The 16,878-nt window shown below is 38.0% G+C and overlaps 1 protein-coding gene across 2 annotated transcripts in view; it reads right to left on the reverse strand.

Moving 5' to 3' along the window:
• The window catches only part of EML6 (EMAP like 6), a 297,088-nt gene that overhangs the window by 153,540 nt on the left and 126,670 nt on the right, over positions 1-16,878 (reverse strand). For both annotated transcript variants that reach the window (XM_024752945.1, XM_024752946.1), the window contains exons 2-4: positions 14,839-14,998; positions 11,235-11,333; positions 2,760-2,828 (exon numbers count right to left, since the gene is read on the reverse strand). In XM_024752945.1, coding sequence (XP_024608713.1) covers positions 2,760-2,828; positions 11,235-11,333; positions 14,839-14,998 — 328 coding nt within the window. The remainder of the gene's footprint in view (positions 1-2,759; positions 2,829-11,234; positions 11,334-14,838; positions 14,999-16,878) is intronic.

The following is a 16,878-nucleotide window of genomic DNA, read 5'->3' on the forward strand; positions in this document are numbered from 1 at the left end:
ATTTCTAAGGTAATTGACAGGTATTGCCAAATTTCTGGACTGAAAGACTATACTCATTTACCCTTCCACCAGCAAGGTTTGAGAGTGTTCATTCCCCAAATCTTTCCCAATACTGGATACATTTTGATCATCATTTTGATATATTAAAAACATGGTTATTTTAAAATGTCTATTCCTTAATTATTAATGAGTCAGCATTTTCATGTGTCTATTAGCAGACAATTGAGAAAAATAAAAATATTGTGGACATTCTTTGTCCATTCTATAGATTTGCTAGAATTCTTTATATTTCAAGAACAAGCCAACATTCTATGCCTTGTTGCCTATACTTTGCTAGTTTGTGGTCTGCCTCTTTTGTTTCTTGGGGGTAGTGAGAAGGTAAACAGAATATTTTAATATTTATATAGTTGAATCTATAGTATTATCCTTTGATGGAAGAAATTTTCACCTATTTGGGTGTGGGGAAGCCATTCTGGCTTATATGTGATTTGGCCTGAATTTTATGTGAACTAGAACAGCCTGACATATGGCCTGTCAAACATACATTGTACATTTGCTTTAACCATTAAAGAAGAGAATGCATTATCCAGAAGTAAAGAATGTTCTCTTTGAACATAGGAGTAAATGCCTACCCTTCCATGATGCCCATGTTAGTACTCCTTCAAAGACAAAGTTCCCTTCCCAGAGGTCAAGGTCATGCTGACTCTCTGTGTATGTGCTAATCTGAAACTACACATCTCTGTTGAAAGCTTGAAGGAATGTACCCTGTCATGTTTGATGTATGTATGTTCTTTGTTCAGAGAAAATATAAAACTGTGTTGAAAACCATGTTTCTCCAGAGGGTTTTCTTCCTTGGTGGAGACTGCACTCCCGGGCTAGTCCTCAGCTTGGCTGAAATAAAACTCCCTTCTATTCCTTACTGTAGACTGTTTATTTGTGTCAAACACCTTTATGGTTTATTTGCTTTTACATTTAGAAACACCTTTCTCCAACTTGAGAGAAATTAAATATTTACATATATATTCCTCTATTTTATAGTTTAACATTTAACTCTTTAATTCATAAATAATTTATTTTAGTATATGCTATGAAGTAATGACATACAACTAGAATAATAAATTTTTCTAGTGCCCACTTGTCAGACGTACTATTATTATATTCTAAATTGTCATACATATTAAGGTCTATTTCTCAGCTTAGTTTCTTTTTTGTTGGTTTTTATTTATCCTTACCCCAGTCTTGTACCATTTTAATTTTTGAAACTTCATAATATGCTTTAGTAAATAGTAGTGCATTTTCCTTTTCATTATTCTTTTTTGTGCCAAAGTTCTTGGTTCTCTTTCATTCTCATAGATTAACTTAGAATAACTTAAAGGGAAATGCTGTCAGATAACAATAAAGCTTATAAAGATTTTAATTGAACTTGTATTAAATATAAATTAACTTGGAGATAAATAATGCATTTATCATTTTTACACTTCATGTCCGGAATCAAAGTTGTCTCTCTCCATTTGCCCAGGTCTTCTTTCACATTCCTCTATAAAGTTCTATAATAGTTTTTAAATTAGGTCTTGCATATTTCTTGTTATGTTTATTTCTGAGCATTTTATCATGTGTCCCTTTCTAACCATTAAGTAGGAATAATGGGAAGGATCACGAAAAACTAGACTAAAAGAAGAACAAAAGAACTGGGAAACAGGAGGAGTTGGTTGGAGGAGTAACACAGACATTTCCTCTGTTCACACAGAAATGCACTATTTTTGTAGCAGCAGAGGTCCACACATGCTCTGTTCCAGCAAGTAACCTTTTACACTCTTTTCTTTATGGACTTTAACTTATATTATCTACAAACCTATAGACAGAAGATCCTGGGCCGTATCCCAGGGTCCAGGAGAAATTTTTGTTATGTCAGAGGAAAGGATGTCTATGGTGTTAATTTTGCTACCTGTGTAACAAAATAGAGAGGAGCAAATAGACAGAGGCAGGTCCTGCTCCACTAGTAATATTCCAGGCTGTGTAGTCTACAGGAAGCTAGGCATTTAAAAGCCAATGTCCCAGGCAGGTTTGTACCATATATCACTCTCCTTCTAGGTCCAACACAACATGGCATCTTTCTTCTAAAAGAACATATCAACATATCAAAAAGTTTTGACATATCAAAAAGTTTTGACATGCAATATGTATAAACATTCATAATGAAAAAACTTAATTCACAAAATTAAAATCAGAACTGTTTTAAAACATGCAATCCTAAAAGTATTATGAGTCTTCTGTCTTCTGTATAATATATATATATTTTTTGTGGTACGCGGGCCTCTCACTGTTGTGGCCTCTCCCGCTGCGGAGCACAGGCTCCGGACGCGCAGGCTCAGTGGCCATGGCTCACGGGCCCAGCTGCTCCGCGGCATGTGGGATCTTCCTGGATCGGGGCACGAACCCGCGTCCCCAGCATCGGCAGGCGGACTCTCAACCACTGCGCCAGCAGGGAAGCCCTTCTGTATAATATTTAATTAACATAAAGTTTCCTTTTCAGCTGCCTGCTGAGCACTTTGCTTGACTGTTGTTATACTGCATTTCTAAACGGGAGGCCCATCAGCTGATGTTAGTGTGCTCTGGGATCAGAGATGCAGGTAAGAAGCCTCCAAATTTAAAGGGCAAAAAGCAGTTTCAAGCAGTTTCTCAACACCAAATTATATATATAAACATCTGGAATTATTTTCATACAAGGTACCAAAATTTCTTTATAATAACTACTTTACCTTTATATGTTTCACTCCACAGCTAACCACTCTGTTTGGCTGATATGGATCCCAGGAAATATCAAAAATCTGTTTAAAAAAGATAAAAAGTTGCTCTGTTCAGCATTCATGTGTTTTTGCTTTCTTACAGATACTGTCCAATTGTCAAGACTCTATCCTAACATTCAGAGCACAATGTTACCTACCCAAATGGAGTACTTGGCTATGGAGATGAGTCAGGAATTGCTAATACACATTTTAGCACCTTGTATCTACTTACCTTAGTCCTGAATGAATAAGTAATAATTAACCACAATCATTGAGAACTGGTATCACATTTTTAACTTTGTCCATCCAAGGTTTATAAACTGTGATGATTTAGGATAGTTTTTTGATCAAATTTTTGGTGGTTCTCCACAATGCTAATAACACACTTTTGAGATAGCTTTACAATGAAAACAAAGAGAATGACAATTGTTTAAAGTGCATATTCCCCCAGCCCATGTCAGAGATTCTGATTTAGTGGATCAGAAATTAGGTCCAGGCACATGCATTTTAAAACACAGCCCAGGAGATTCTGATGCAGGTGGTCCATGGACCACATTCTGTGAAGCTCTAATAGAAAGAAGGACCAATTGTAGGGGCAGAGACTAGACTAGAGAAAGAGGCTGCTAACCTCTCATCAAGTAGGAAGCTATTGCTCCAATCATCAGACAAAGAAGGAGGACCTTTGATTAGGTAGAAAGGAACAAGTATTGACCACAGAAACAGCTCTGAAGAAGGAACACTTGGTCTAAGGACCAAGTATGAATAAGGTCCAAGTACCCATTTTATCTATGCGAGCTCAGGCAAGTCTTAGCATCTCTAACCTTAACCTCATCAACTCTAAAATGAATGAATGACACCATCTCAGTTCTGTTGTGAGGTCAATTAAGATAATGTATGTATGATCATTTTGCAGACTACAAAGCACTGATTATACAAATTAGTGCTACGGGCTAAGTATTTTAGTCACTAAAATAATCTTGAAAATAATCATTTGCCCATAAGCAACCAATAATAATTCATACTGTCGTCAACAATAAAGAGTAAAACTGTGTGATACAAATTATGGAGTCTGGGAGAACAGTGTTCTAAAAGCAGTATTTCATTAAAACATTCTCGGCTCTGAAAATTACAGAGTTCTCACTAGATAGCACTGTACTTTTTACAATCTACTCCTAACTGGAAAGTGTACAGTTCATCAGCAAAACAACAGGAAATTCATGTATAGATCCAGTCCAATTCAGCCACTTTGCAAGATAAGATATAATGGGATCATGGAACAGCAGAAAACAGTAATATCCAATATGCAAGGTATGAGCAGGAAACAAGATGGTAGAGTAAGAGGACTTGAGCTTACCTCCTCTCATGAAAACACCAAAATCACAACTAACTGCTGAACAACCACCTACAAAAAAGACTTGAACCTACCAAAAAAGATATTCCACACCTAAAGACAAAAAAGAAGCCACAACAAGACAGTAGCAGGGGCACGTTCATGATATAATAAAATGCCATACCCACTGGGTGGGAGACCAAAAGCTGGAAAATAATTATATCACAGAGGTTCTCCCACAGGAGTGAGATCTGAGCCCCATGTCAGGCTCTCCAGCCTGGGGTCTGGCATTGGGAGGAGGGGCCCCCAGAGCATTTGGTTTTGAAGGCCAGTGGGACTTCAGTGCAGGAGCTCCACATGACTGGGGGAAATAGAGACTCCACTCTTGGAGGGTGCAGACAAGGTTTCATATGCACTGGGACCCAGGGCAAAGCAGTGACTCCACAGGATCCTGGGCCAGACCTACCTGCAGGTCTTGGAGGGTCTCCTGGGGAGGCAGTGGTTGGCTGTGGCTCACTGTGGGGGCAAGGACACTGGTAGCAGAGGTCCCAGGGAATATTTATTGGCGTGAGCTCTCCCAGATGTTGCCATTTTGGCACCGAGATCTGGCCCTACCAAACAGTTTGCAGGCTCCAGTGCTGGGATGCCTCAGGCCAAACAACCAGTGGTGGGGGTAGGGGGGAAACACAGCCCCACCCATCAGCAGACAGGCTGCCTAAAGTTGCCCTGAGCCAACAATCGCCTATAAATTCACCCCGTGACACGACCCTGCACATCAGAGGGACAAGACGCAGCTCCACCCACCAGTGGGCAGGCACTAATCCCTCCTACAAGAAAGCTTCCACAAGCCCCTGGACCAACCTCACCCACTAATGGGCTGACACCAGAAGCAAGAATTACAATCCTGCAGCCTGAGAAACAGAGACCACAAACACAGAAAGTTAGACAAAATGAGATGGCAGAGAAATATATTCCAGATGAAGGAACAAGATAAAACCCCAGAAGAATTAAGTGAAGTAGAGATGGTCAATCTACCTGAAAAAGAAGTCAATCTACCTGAAAAAGAAGTCAATTTACCTGAAAAAGGAGGGCATGGCATGATATATTTAAAGTGATGAAAGGCAAAAACCTACAGCCTACAAGAATACTCTACCCAGCAAGGCTCTCATTCAGATTCAGTGGAGAAATCAAAAGCTTTACAAACAAGCAAAGGCTAAGAGAATTCAGCACCACCAAACCAGCTTTACAACAAATGCTAAATGAAATTCTCTAGCCGGAAAAGAAAAGGTCACACCTAGAAACAAAAAAATTACGAATGGGAGGGCTTCCCTGGTGGCGCAGTGATTGAGAGTCCGCCTGCCGATGCAGGGGACATGGGTTCGTGCCCCGGTCCGGGAGGATCCCACATGCCGCAGAGCGGCTGGGCCCGTGAGCCATGGCCGCTGAGCCTGTGCGTCCAGAGCCCGTGCTCCGCAACGGGAGATGCCACGGAAGTGAGAGGCCCGCGTACCGCAAAAAAAAAAAAAAAATTACGAATGGGAAAGCACACCGGTAAAGGCAAACAAACATACAGTAAATGTAGGAAATCATCCACACACAAATATGATATCCAAACTAGCAACCATGAGGTCAGTACAAATGCAGGATATTGGAAATGCATTTGAAATTAAGACACCAGCAACTTAAAACAATCTTGTATATATATAGACTGCTATATCAAAACCTCATGGGAGAAATGTCTATTTAGGTCTTCTGCCCATTTTTGGATTGGGTTGTTTGATTTTTTGTTATTGAACTGCATGAGCTGCTTGTAAATTTTGGAGATTAATCCTTTGTCAAGGGAGGGAGGGAGATGCAAGAGGGAAGAGATATGGGAACACAGGTATATGTATAACTGATTCACCTTGTTATAAAGCAGAAACTAAGACACCATTGTAAAGCAATTATACTCCAATAAAGATGTTAAAAAAAAACAAAACACCTCATGGGAACCACAAACCAAAAATTTACAATAGATACGCACACAAAAAATAAAAAGCAATGCAAACAACACTAAAGATGGTCATCAAATCACATGAGAACAAAAGAGAAAGAGAAGGAAAAATACCTACAAAAACAAATCCAAAACAATTAACAAGATGGCAATAAGAACATACATATGGATAATTACCTTAAGGGTAAATGGATTAAATGCTCCAACCAAAAGACACAGGCAGACTGAAAGTGAAGGGATGGAAATATCCCATGTAAACAGAAATCAAAAGAAAGCTGGAGTAGCAATACTCACATCAGACAAAATAGACTTTAAAGACTGTTATAAGAGACAAAGAAGGACACTACATAATGATCAAGGGATCAATCCAAGAAGAAGATATAACAATTGTAAATATATATGCACCCAACATAGGAGCACCTCAATATATAAGGCAAATGCTAACAGCAGTAAAAGCAGAAATCGACAGTAACACAGTGAAAGTGGCTTTAACACTCCAGTTTACATGAATGTACATATCATCCAGACAGAAAATGACACATTTGACCAGATGGACTTAATTGATATTTATAGAAAGCAGCAGAATAAACATTCTTCTCAAATGCACATGGAACATTCTCCAGGACAGATCACATGCTGGGCCACAAATCAAGCCTCAGTAAATTAAAAAATACTGAAATCATATCAAGTATCTTTTCTGACCACAACACTATGAGATTTGAAATCAATCACACACACACACGCACACACACGCACACACCCCAGAACTGTAAAAAACACAAACACATAGACGCTAAACAATATGTTGCTAAACAAACAAAGGATCACTGAAGAAATCAAAGAGGAAATAAAAGAATACCTGGAGACAAATGACAATGAAAAGATGACAATCCAAAAACTATGGGACACAGCAAAAGCAGTTCTAAGAGGGAAGTTTATAGCAATACAATCTTACTTCAGGAAACAAGAAAAATCTCAAATAAACAATCTTACACCTCAAGCAACTAGAGAAAGAACAAACAAAACCCAAAGTTAGTAGAAGGAAAGAAATCATAAAGATCAGAGCAGAAATAAATGAAAAAGAAATGAAGGAAATGATAGCAAAAATCAATGAAACTAAAAGCAGGTTCTTTGAAAAGATAGACAAAACTGACAAGCCTTAAGCCAGTCTCATCAAGAAAAAAAGGGAGAGGGCTCAAATCAATAAAATTAGAAATGAAAAAGGAGAAGTTACAACTGACACTACAGAAATACAAAGGATCATAAGAGACTACTACAAGCAACTATATGCCAATAAAATGGACAACCTAGAGGAAATGGACAAATTCTTAGAAAGGTATAGCCTTCTAAGACTGAACCAGGAAGAAATAGAAAATATGAACAGACAAATCACAAGTACTGAAATTGAAACTGTGATTAAAAATCTTCCAACAAACAGAAGTCCAGGACCAGATGGCTTCACAGGTGAATTCTATCAAACATTTAGAGAAGCCTTAACACCTATTCTACTGAAACTGTTCCAAAAAATTGCAGAGGAAGGAACACTCCCAAATTCATTCTATGAGGCCATCATCACCCTGATACAAAAAAACAGACAAAGATACCACAGAAAAAGAAAATTACAGGCCAATATCACTGATGAATATAGACACAAAAATCCTCAAAAAATAGTAGCAAAGATGAAGTGGGAGACTGGGATTGACATATATACACTACTATGTATAAAATAGATAACTAGTGAGAACCTATTGTATAGCATAGGGAACTCTACTCTGTGCTCTGTGGTGACCTAGATGGGAAAGAAGTCTGGGAGGAAGGGGATATATGTATACATATGGCTGATTCACTTTGCTGTACAGCAGAAACTAACACAACATTGTAAAGCAACTATACTCCAATTTTAAAAAAAACCAAAAACTATGATCACCTCAGTAGATGCAGAAAAACCTTTTGACAAAATTCAACACTGGTTTATGATAAAAACCCTCCAGAAAGTGGGCATAGAGGGAAACTATTTAAGCATAATAAAGGCCATATATGACAAACCCACAGCTAACATCACTCTCAATGGTTAAAAGCTGAAAGCATTTCCTCTAAGATCAGGAACAAGACAAGGATATCCACTCTCGCCATTTTTATTCAACATAGTTTTGGAAGCCCTAGCCATGGCAATCAGAGAAGAAAAATAAAAGGAATCCAAATTGGAAAAGAAGAAGGAAAACTGTCACTGTTTGCAGATAACATGATACTATACATAGAAAATCCTAAAGATGCTACCAGAAAACTACTAGAGCTCATCAATAAATTTGGTAAACAAAAAAGTTTTAACTTTGTATGGAAACACAAAAGACCCTGAATAGCCAAAGCCATCCTGAGAAAGAAAAACAGAGCTGGAGGAATCAGGCTCCCTGACCTCAGACTATACTACAAATCTGCAGTAATCAAAACAGTATGGTACTGGCAAAAAAACAGAAATATAGATCAATAGAACAGGATAGAAAGTGCAGAAATAAACCCTTGCACCTATGGTCAACTGATCTACAACAAAGGAAGCAAGAATATACAATGGAGGAAAGACAGTCTCTTCAATAAGTGGTGCTGGGAAAACTGGACAGCTACATGTAAAAGAATGAAATTAGAACACTCCCTAACACCATATGCAAAAATAAACTCAAAATGGGTTAAAGACCTAAATGTAAGACTGGATACTATAAAACTCTTAGAGGAAAACATAGGCAGAACACTCTATGACATAAATCACAGCAATATCTTTTGGATCCACCTCCCAGAATAATGAAAATAAAAACAAAAATAAACAAATGGGGGCTAATGAAACTTAAAAAGCTTTTGCACAGCAAAGGAAACCATAAACAAAATAAAAAGACAACCCACAGAATGGGAGTAAATATTTGCAAACGAAGCAACCAACAAGGGATTAATCCCAAAATATACAAACACCTCATGCAGCTCCATATCAAAAAACAAACAAACCAAAAAAAAAAAAAAGGGCAGAAGATCTAAACAGATATTTCCCTAAAGAAGACATACAGATGGCCAAAAAGCACATGAAAAGATGCTCAACATCACTAATCATTAGAGAAATGCAAATCAAAACTACAATGAGGTATCACCTCACACCAGTCAGAATGGCCATATGAAAAATTCTACAAACAATAAATGCTAGAGAGGGTGTGGAGAAAAGGGAACCCTCCCACACTGTTGGTGGGAATGTAAATTGGTACGAAAGAATGTAAATTGGTATAACCACTATGGAGAACAGCATGGAGGTTCCTTACACAACTAAAAAATAGAACTACCATATGATCCAGCAATCCCACTCCTGGGCATATATCCAGACAAAACCACGATTCGAAATGATACATGCACTCCAATGTTCATTGCAGCACTATTTACAATAGTCAAGACATGGAAGTAACCTAAATGTCCATTAACAGAGGAATAAAGAAGATGTGGTATAAGTACAATGGGATACTACTCAGCCATAAAAAAGAATGAAATAATACCATTTGCAGCAACATGGATGGACCTAGAGATTACCATACTAAGTGATGTAAGTCAGACAGAGAAAGACAAATATCACATGATATCACTTATATGTGGAACCTAAAAAAATGATACAAGTGAACTTATTTACAAAACAGAAACAGGCTCACAGCCTTCGAAAACAAACTTATGGTTACCATAGGGGAAAGGTGGGGGGGGAATAAGTTATGAGTTTGAGATTAACATATACACACTACTATATATAAAATAGATCATCAACAAGACCTACTGTATAGCACAGGGAACTATACTCAATATTGTATAATAATATATATTGGAAAAGAATCTGAAAAAGAATGGATATATGTATATGTACAACTGAATCACTTTGCTGTACACCTGAAATATAACATTGTAAATCAATTATACTTTAATATAAAATTAAAATTATATTAAAAATAAGTAAATAAAATTAATAAATTGAGAATAAATACTGATATAATTTAATGTAGAAAAAAAACCAAATGCAAGAATCACAAATATTTTCAACCTGCTCATTAAGTACTAAGTTAATACCAGTTAAATAGCAGTAAGTTAATATCAATACCTGGGGGTAAAGCCCAAGCATCACTATACTCTAAAAACTTCCCAGGATGTGTAGCCAGTGGTGGGAACCATTGCGCCAGAGGGGTGCCAGGCCTCTTCCAACACTAACGTTCCATTGCTGATCACTCCTGGACTTTCTGAGGACTTAATCCTCGAATACAATTTGCCCAAACGTTCAGTAAAAACTATGGGGGCCCCTTAAAATGAGAATTCTCCCTAGATGAATATGCCATTCATATAAAGAAATCTTTTAGCATTCACACCAATCAAGAGGCAGTGAATTTACATTTAATTAAGGCCTCATTCTGCATGGAGTTATATTTTGCAGAAATACAGAACAACTAGGAATCAATGTAAGACAGTATGCAAATTCATTTTTTTAAATTAGAAAACCAAGACAATAAAATAGCCAAATTATTTTAATTATTCCAGACACTTGAGAAATAGATTTCTGACCAGCTAATGCACATGCCTGCTTCCTACCCCATCTTGCCAGCTATGGCTACATGGAATTATCATCTACGATCACAATGACTTCAATATGAATGGTAAGCAGGCCACAATTTATATTCCAGTTTCTTGAATATAACAAAGAATCACACAGTTGTCATTACATTCATTTGAAATTCAAATGTACACACTTGTAAACATACCTTGTGAATATTATTTTCTAACAACTATTTCCATTTCTAAATGAATACACCTAAACAGTGCATATAATTTCAAATTCAATTCTACTTTTATTTTATGAAGCTAAATGCCAGTATCAAAAATCTGTTTTGCCTATGAATAACAGTAACAATTTAAATAAAGCATCTGATCACCAGAAGAGATCATGCCGACAGAGCTACTAATCATAAATTAATTTTTATAAACAGTAAGATTTTAAGTTGCATATGGAGGGGGAATCTACACTTGAAAATTTTATTTTAAAAAATACAACTCTGAGAAGCTACATCACAGTTCCCCTACAGTAATGAAACCTGCATGGCTTGATCCAACAAGGTCTTCTTACCCGGTCAGAGTGGCCAGTGGCTGAGGCCAGAAGTTTTCCCTTCCTCCAGTCCCAAATGCAGACTGTGTTTTTGGCATCCAATCCCACAGAGGCTAAACGCTAAGAATAAGAACAATAATTTAATACCAGAAAATGATGGGAAAACTTCCTATTATCCATTCTGTCTTTCGATAAATAGTTCTTATTACCTACTATGGGCCAAGTATTGAATTTCTTGTGAAAAAGATGATTTCTCAAAACCCATCTTAAATCCAAAACTAAAGATATCACTGTAGATATTATTCCATTAGCATATACTAAAATTTCAACAACCTAAAACCTACAACCAATTTGTCCTTCTTAAACATAGGAAACATGCAAAATCTCATGAAGTCTTTGATTAATCAGTGGAAACCATAGGAACAGAACTAGAAGGCAGGATTTAAATTTTCAAATTTAAGATCTTAATATGGTTTTAAGAGCATCTAGGATTCTGTAGTCTAAAAGCCTCACCAAACTGTTAAAATGAAAGGGTTTGACAAACATATGGAGAAGAAATCCCATAAATGAATATTATCTTCATTCTTCTTAATTTTCATAATTTCACAAACATTTGGAGTGAATACAGAAGGATACATAATTTTAGTAAAAGTACTCTGGTACTTCATCTCTCAGTCTAAATTCATTGGATTCAGATCAGACCTTGTCCTCAAAGGGAAAAAAAATCCCACACCTGAGTATACACAAAATTAATAGGGTCAAAACACATATTAGGGACACCAAAATCAGAGCTTCTAGCAGCATAGAAACAAAACTATGTAATTGAGAGAGGTCTGGGCTGGGAGTAAGTAGATTTGGCTTCACTTTTGACTTCATGATTAGCCAGACATAAGACCTTAGAAAATTAAACTCCTTAAATTTCAGTTTTTTCAACTGTAAAATGAGTGTAAAATATTTTTTCTGTCTACAAAGTAGTATTGTTGTATGGATCAGTGAAATAATGTAAGTCAAAAGGTTTTAAAAACATCACTACCCAAGTATAACAGTATGTGAGCTTATGTATTTCACTGTGTGTGTGTACGTGCATATATATGCAATGATAGAGAGCCATATATGGCTAAATACATGTAGTGTTATGCAGAGATTATTCAGGTTTCTTCACTAAAGGTAGCTTCCATTAGGAATATTCAGTATAAAAAATATATAGCTGGAGGTTTTAAAATAGGTGCTTATTGAAAGGAGGTCTTTGCTGTAACTTTCAACTGAGAGTTCCAGTATGGAAATGATTTTAAGACATGCTTGTATTTTTATCTATATATGAAAATTTGAAGTGGGTGAATTCCATTCAGCTTATTTTTTTCTTTTCTCTTTACTTAAACAGAAAAAGCAGTTAACATAAACATGGGCACTAAAGTAAAACCCACATAAGAAATATGAAGAAGACTGAGAAAAAGCCAAAAGAAATCTATTCTGTTCATTTGCAGTGACAGGCCCTATCGCTACCTGAAAAGCATTTCAATTGCCTTTTGATGCTTGTGAGGTGATGGTCCATTTGTTATTTTCTAAATATCGCTCGATTCCAGTGAACTCTGTCCAGGGACAAAGGCAGATCTGAAGCAATAGGCATCAACAAGCCACGAAATCCATCACAGCAAACAAATAGGAGGTTATTTTTCTCAACTGACAGTTGTGGAAGTACCATGCAGTTCATCCCTGCCTCTATCTTCAAAATGGAACCTAAAAAAATAGCTAGGATTCTAACACAAAATAACATGAACAAAGAACTAAAAGTTACAGCTGGATTTCCCCCGCTACATTACATTTTTCTTGTGATTTTGATAAAGAATGTTTGCTAGAACATTGATAAAGAATGTTTGCTAGAATTTTGATAAAGAATGTTTGCTAGAAAAGCAAAATCAGATAGAGAATGTGCATGTAAGTTCACATCAAAGCATTCATTTACACTTGTACATACATATGCATCCTGACACATTCATTCAGTTTAGTCAGGAAGTCAATAACTGCAAATCTGAACACGTTACTATCTAGCTATTTCTCTTTAGACCTGGATATACAATAGAACTTATGCATTATCCTGACTAAACTGGACAAGATTATAGAGTAGTTAAATCAAAAACATATTTACCAGGGGTCCACATATGTATTGAATCTAATTCTGGAAAGAAAAATGAATAGAATGATCACTACTCTCTCAAAACAGCAGAAAACACAAAGTAAATCTTAACTGTTTAAAAAGTGACCCAAACCAGGTCAAGTCCTATCTGAACTACCTGCAAACTCTCAGTTTGGTCAATCTTCTATGAATAATTTCACAGGTCTTTCCACAATATGGACTTAGAGAAGTAACTCTAAAATTTACCAAAAAATAGACTGAAGGAACTAACTGGCATTAATACAAGAGTGAAAGAGACAGAGGAAGGGTGTCCTAGGAACGAGGAGAAGGCTAGGAAGAAAAGGCATGGCCTTCGTGAGGAGGTAAATGCAGGGGGAGCCAGGAATGAGGCCTTTACGCTTCCACTCCCTTCTCTTTAACATCTTTTAAAAATTGAGATAGAACTGGTATCTATAACACATTAACAAATCTGGAAGTCCACAGAAAGAGAGACACCTTGTTGGAATGGGAGACTGGGAGGGCTTCATGAAGACCTATGAAGTGTCTTGGAAGAATGAATCACTTTAAGGGGCAAACAGGGTGAGCAGGGCACTGGAGGTGAAGAGGGCAGCATGAGAAAGTGTCTGGAGGTGCCAAGGTACCTGGTCTGGTAGAGGAATCTCTCTGACTTGTCCAACTTGACTGCAAGGGAATAGTGAAGAGAAGGCTAGAAAAGTTGGTCAGCCTAGAATGCCCAGCCACAAAGTGTGGACTTCATTCAGGGGGTACGCCAAGCTTCTGTTGTTTTTAAACAACGTTCTGACACTTCTTTCAGTTGGTGAAATGCATTAGCAAGAAATTGACTGTGTGAAGACCAGTTAAGAGGTTACTTAAACTGTCAGGCATGACACAGATTTGGAACTTAAAGGATGGTGGCAGGGAGAATGGGAAGGAGAGAATGAATGTCAGAGTCACTGTAAAGAAACTAATAAATACACATGGATCAGTGACTGCTTGAATTGAGGTGAGTGGGTAGGGGAAAGGAGTTAGAAGTCACCTCAAGGTTAAAGAATCAAATGGAATCTTCTCAATGAATTATTAGGAGGTGATGCTATCTTCTGAAAGCAAGGGGAACCAAGGAGATCCTCAGGGCTTGAGGTCAGTGAAAAAGGTTCAGTCCAACCCTCATTCCAAATAGGAAGCTAACAAAGGAAGACAAAGTAGAATCACTGAGTCACTATGAACCCAATCAACATGAAGTTCACAACTTCCTTTCTGGAGGCTTTTTAACCTAATAGTGAGACTGGGGGAACCAAAACTAGGTCCTATCCAGAGCTGGATCTCAGCACCATGAGTGTGGAAAAGGACCAAACATATGAGGATTCTAAGAGGCTGACAAGGGGAGATAGGGAGGGCTGATAGACCTTCTGAGCCTATACGCTATGTGCATTATAATTCTAGGTGACTTGTGAGAAGTCATTAAAGAAAAAGAAAATGCAAAAAGACACATACCTGTCCATCCGAGTCGAAAGCCAGGCAGGCGACTCCATGTGTATGGACGTCTTTAAGAATAGACACAGTCTGGACATTATAGGAGTCCCATATACATATATATGGCTCCTTCCCAACTTGGCCAGTTGCAACAAGGGTTTTATCTGGGTGTAAGGCAAGGCTGAAAAAGAAAAAGGCCTCTTTCACATCTTCCTATTGAACAAAGTTAAGAAAAACACTGATCATCTTTTATCCACATTTCTCATTTTAATCATCTAACAAGATAATCCCAATAGAAAGAGTCCAAACTGTCGCCAAAGTAATGAATTAGCTGATTGGTCTAATAGAAACATTCAACTTTGGCAAAGAGAGGCTTAGCACAGTTTAACGATAATTTCATCTCATCTTACCCGCTTGGTAACCTTGAAAATCAGACAACTGTTATAATTCTGTGATTCTATCACTGCCTTATGTTATGGTATTTACTTACTGATTTTGAAAATATTACTCAGCTTTCAAATTAACTATTGACTTTAAATTGGAAAAAAAAATGCTGTTGCCAGGAGAAAGCGTACTTCTCAGAATTAATTAAACCTGCTTGCAGAAGCTCTGGATACCATCCTCATTAGGATTTCAAAGCATGGAGGGGGTTTCAGAGTCAAGTACTGTTTCTGTATCTGCTGCCACAGATTATGTATTTTAAATGAAAATTTCTATTTTACACAAATCACTGTGACACTAAGAGAACCACAAATTACTATGCCTGTGGTTTGTGTAGAATTTTTCCTACATCTGTAGTGCAATCAAAATAAAACTGTCAAATGCCAACTAGAATTTCAAGGAATCTGTAGCAGTTAAGAAGAAGAAATGTAATCATTATTACTCCTAGATGAGAAATCACTTGAACGTTTTAAATTCGTTGTGTAAAGGAGTTGTGCCTTTCTAAAAATAGGTGTTGGGAATTAAACGAAAGACCTATATAAAAAACTAGCAGATGACTGTTTACACAATAAACAAAAGTAGAACTTTTTTCCTTTTCAATTTCAGCATCTGTTTACACTTAACAGAAGCAGAATTGTTTTTTCCTTTTCAATCTTCAGCTTGATTTTGATAAGAATATATGGTCTGGAATCAGAGCATTTGGATTTACACCTGGATTTGCACATTGGCTGCCCCTCAATACCTCTAGTTCCTTGGACATATTACTTGATTGATCTTTTGCCCTCAGGTTCCTCATCTATGAAATGAAGATAATATATGAAAATAGATGATATAATGAATACAGAGCAGTTAGCACAGAGTAAGCACTCAAGTTTCATTATCATCATTATTTGTGTAACTGGCAACAGACAGGTACAACCAACACAGGCATGTCTCTGTGGATACGGGTGTTCCTTTCAGAAACAAACTACTTTCTGCTTCTCCCCTCGCCCCCAATTCTGCAACCACCAAGCCCCACAGTCTGTTCTGGTGTCTCTCATCCCACTGTGCTCACTTCCTGGGTCTCCCACCAAACCTAGTACCATCTTTTGCACAGGACCCCGAGTGCTGGCTCCCTTTCCTTACCGTCGGTGCTCCCAGGCCCTTGCACCCTGGCGCCAGGGTGCAGCTGGCCTTCCCAGGCGCTCCCAGTGCCCCCATCCACAGGTCTTCAGTCCCCGTGATGCCTCCTAAGCTGGAGGTCGTCTCCATTTGCACTCTCCCTACGAGGCTGGATGCTTCATCGAGTTTTGGTTTTTCCTTTTTCTTTGTAAGCAAAAAGGGTGGAGTTGGAGCTGCCTGGAGGGTGAGCTTTGTGGTTTTGGCTGCAGGGTGTGGGGGGGGTGAGTGTGGGTCCAGATGGAGGGGGAGGAAGAGGATGGGTTGGGAGCGCTGACCTTCGGGGCGTCTCACAGCAATCAGGCCCAGGCGCTTCTGCCGCCACCGCCCTTCCAAGAAACAGCCCCATCTCACGAGATTTCGGGAGTTCTGCGGAGGCGGAGGCTTCCTGGGATGAGAAACACCTGCGTGCTCCAGGTGCCAGTGAGGACGCTCCAGTCAGAAAGGAGTTTGGCTCACACC

This window comes from Neophocaena asiaeorientalis, unplaced genomic scaffold (assembly GCF_003031525.2).
Source record: "Neophocaena asiaeorientalis asiaeorientalis breed wild unplaced genomic scaffold, Neophocaena_asiaeorientalis_V1.1 scaffold100, whole genome shotgun sequence".
Classification (NCBI taxonomy): domain Eukaryota; kingdom Metazoa; phylum Chordata; class Mammalia; order Artiodactyla; family Phocoenidae; genus Neophocaena; species Neophocaena asiaeorientalis.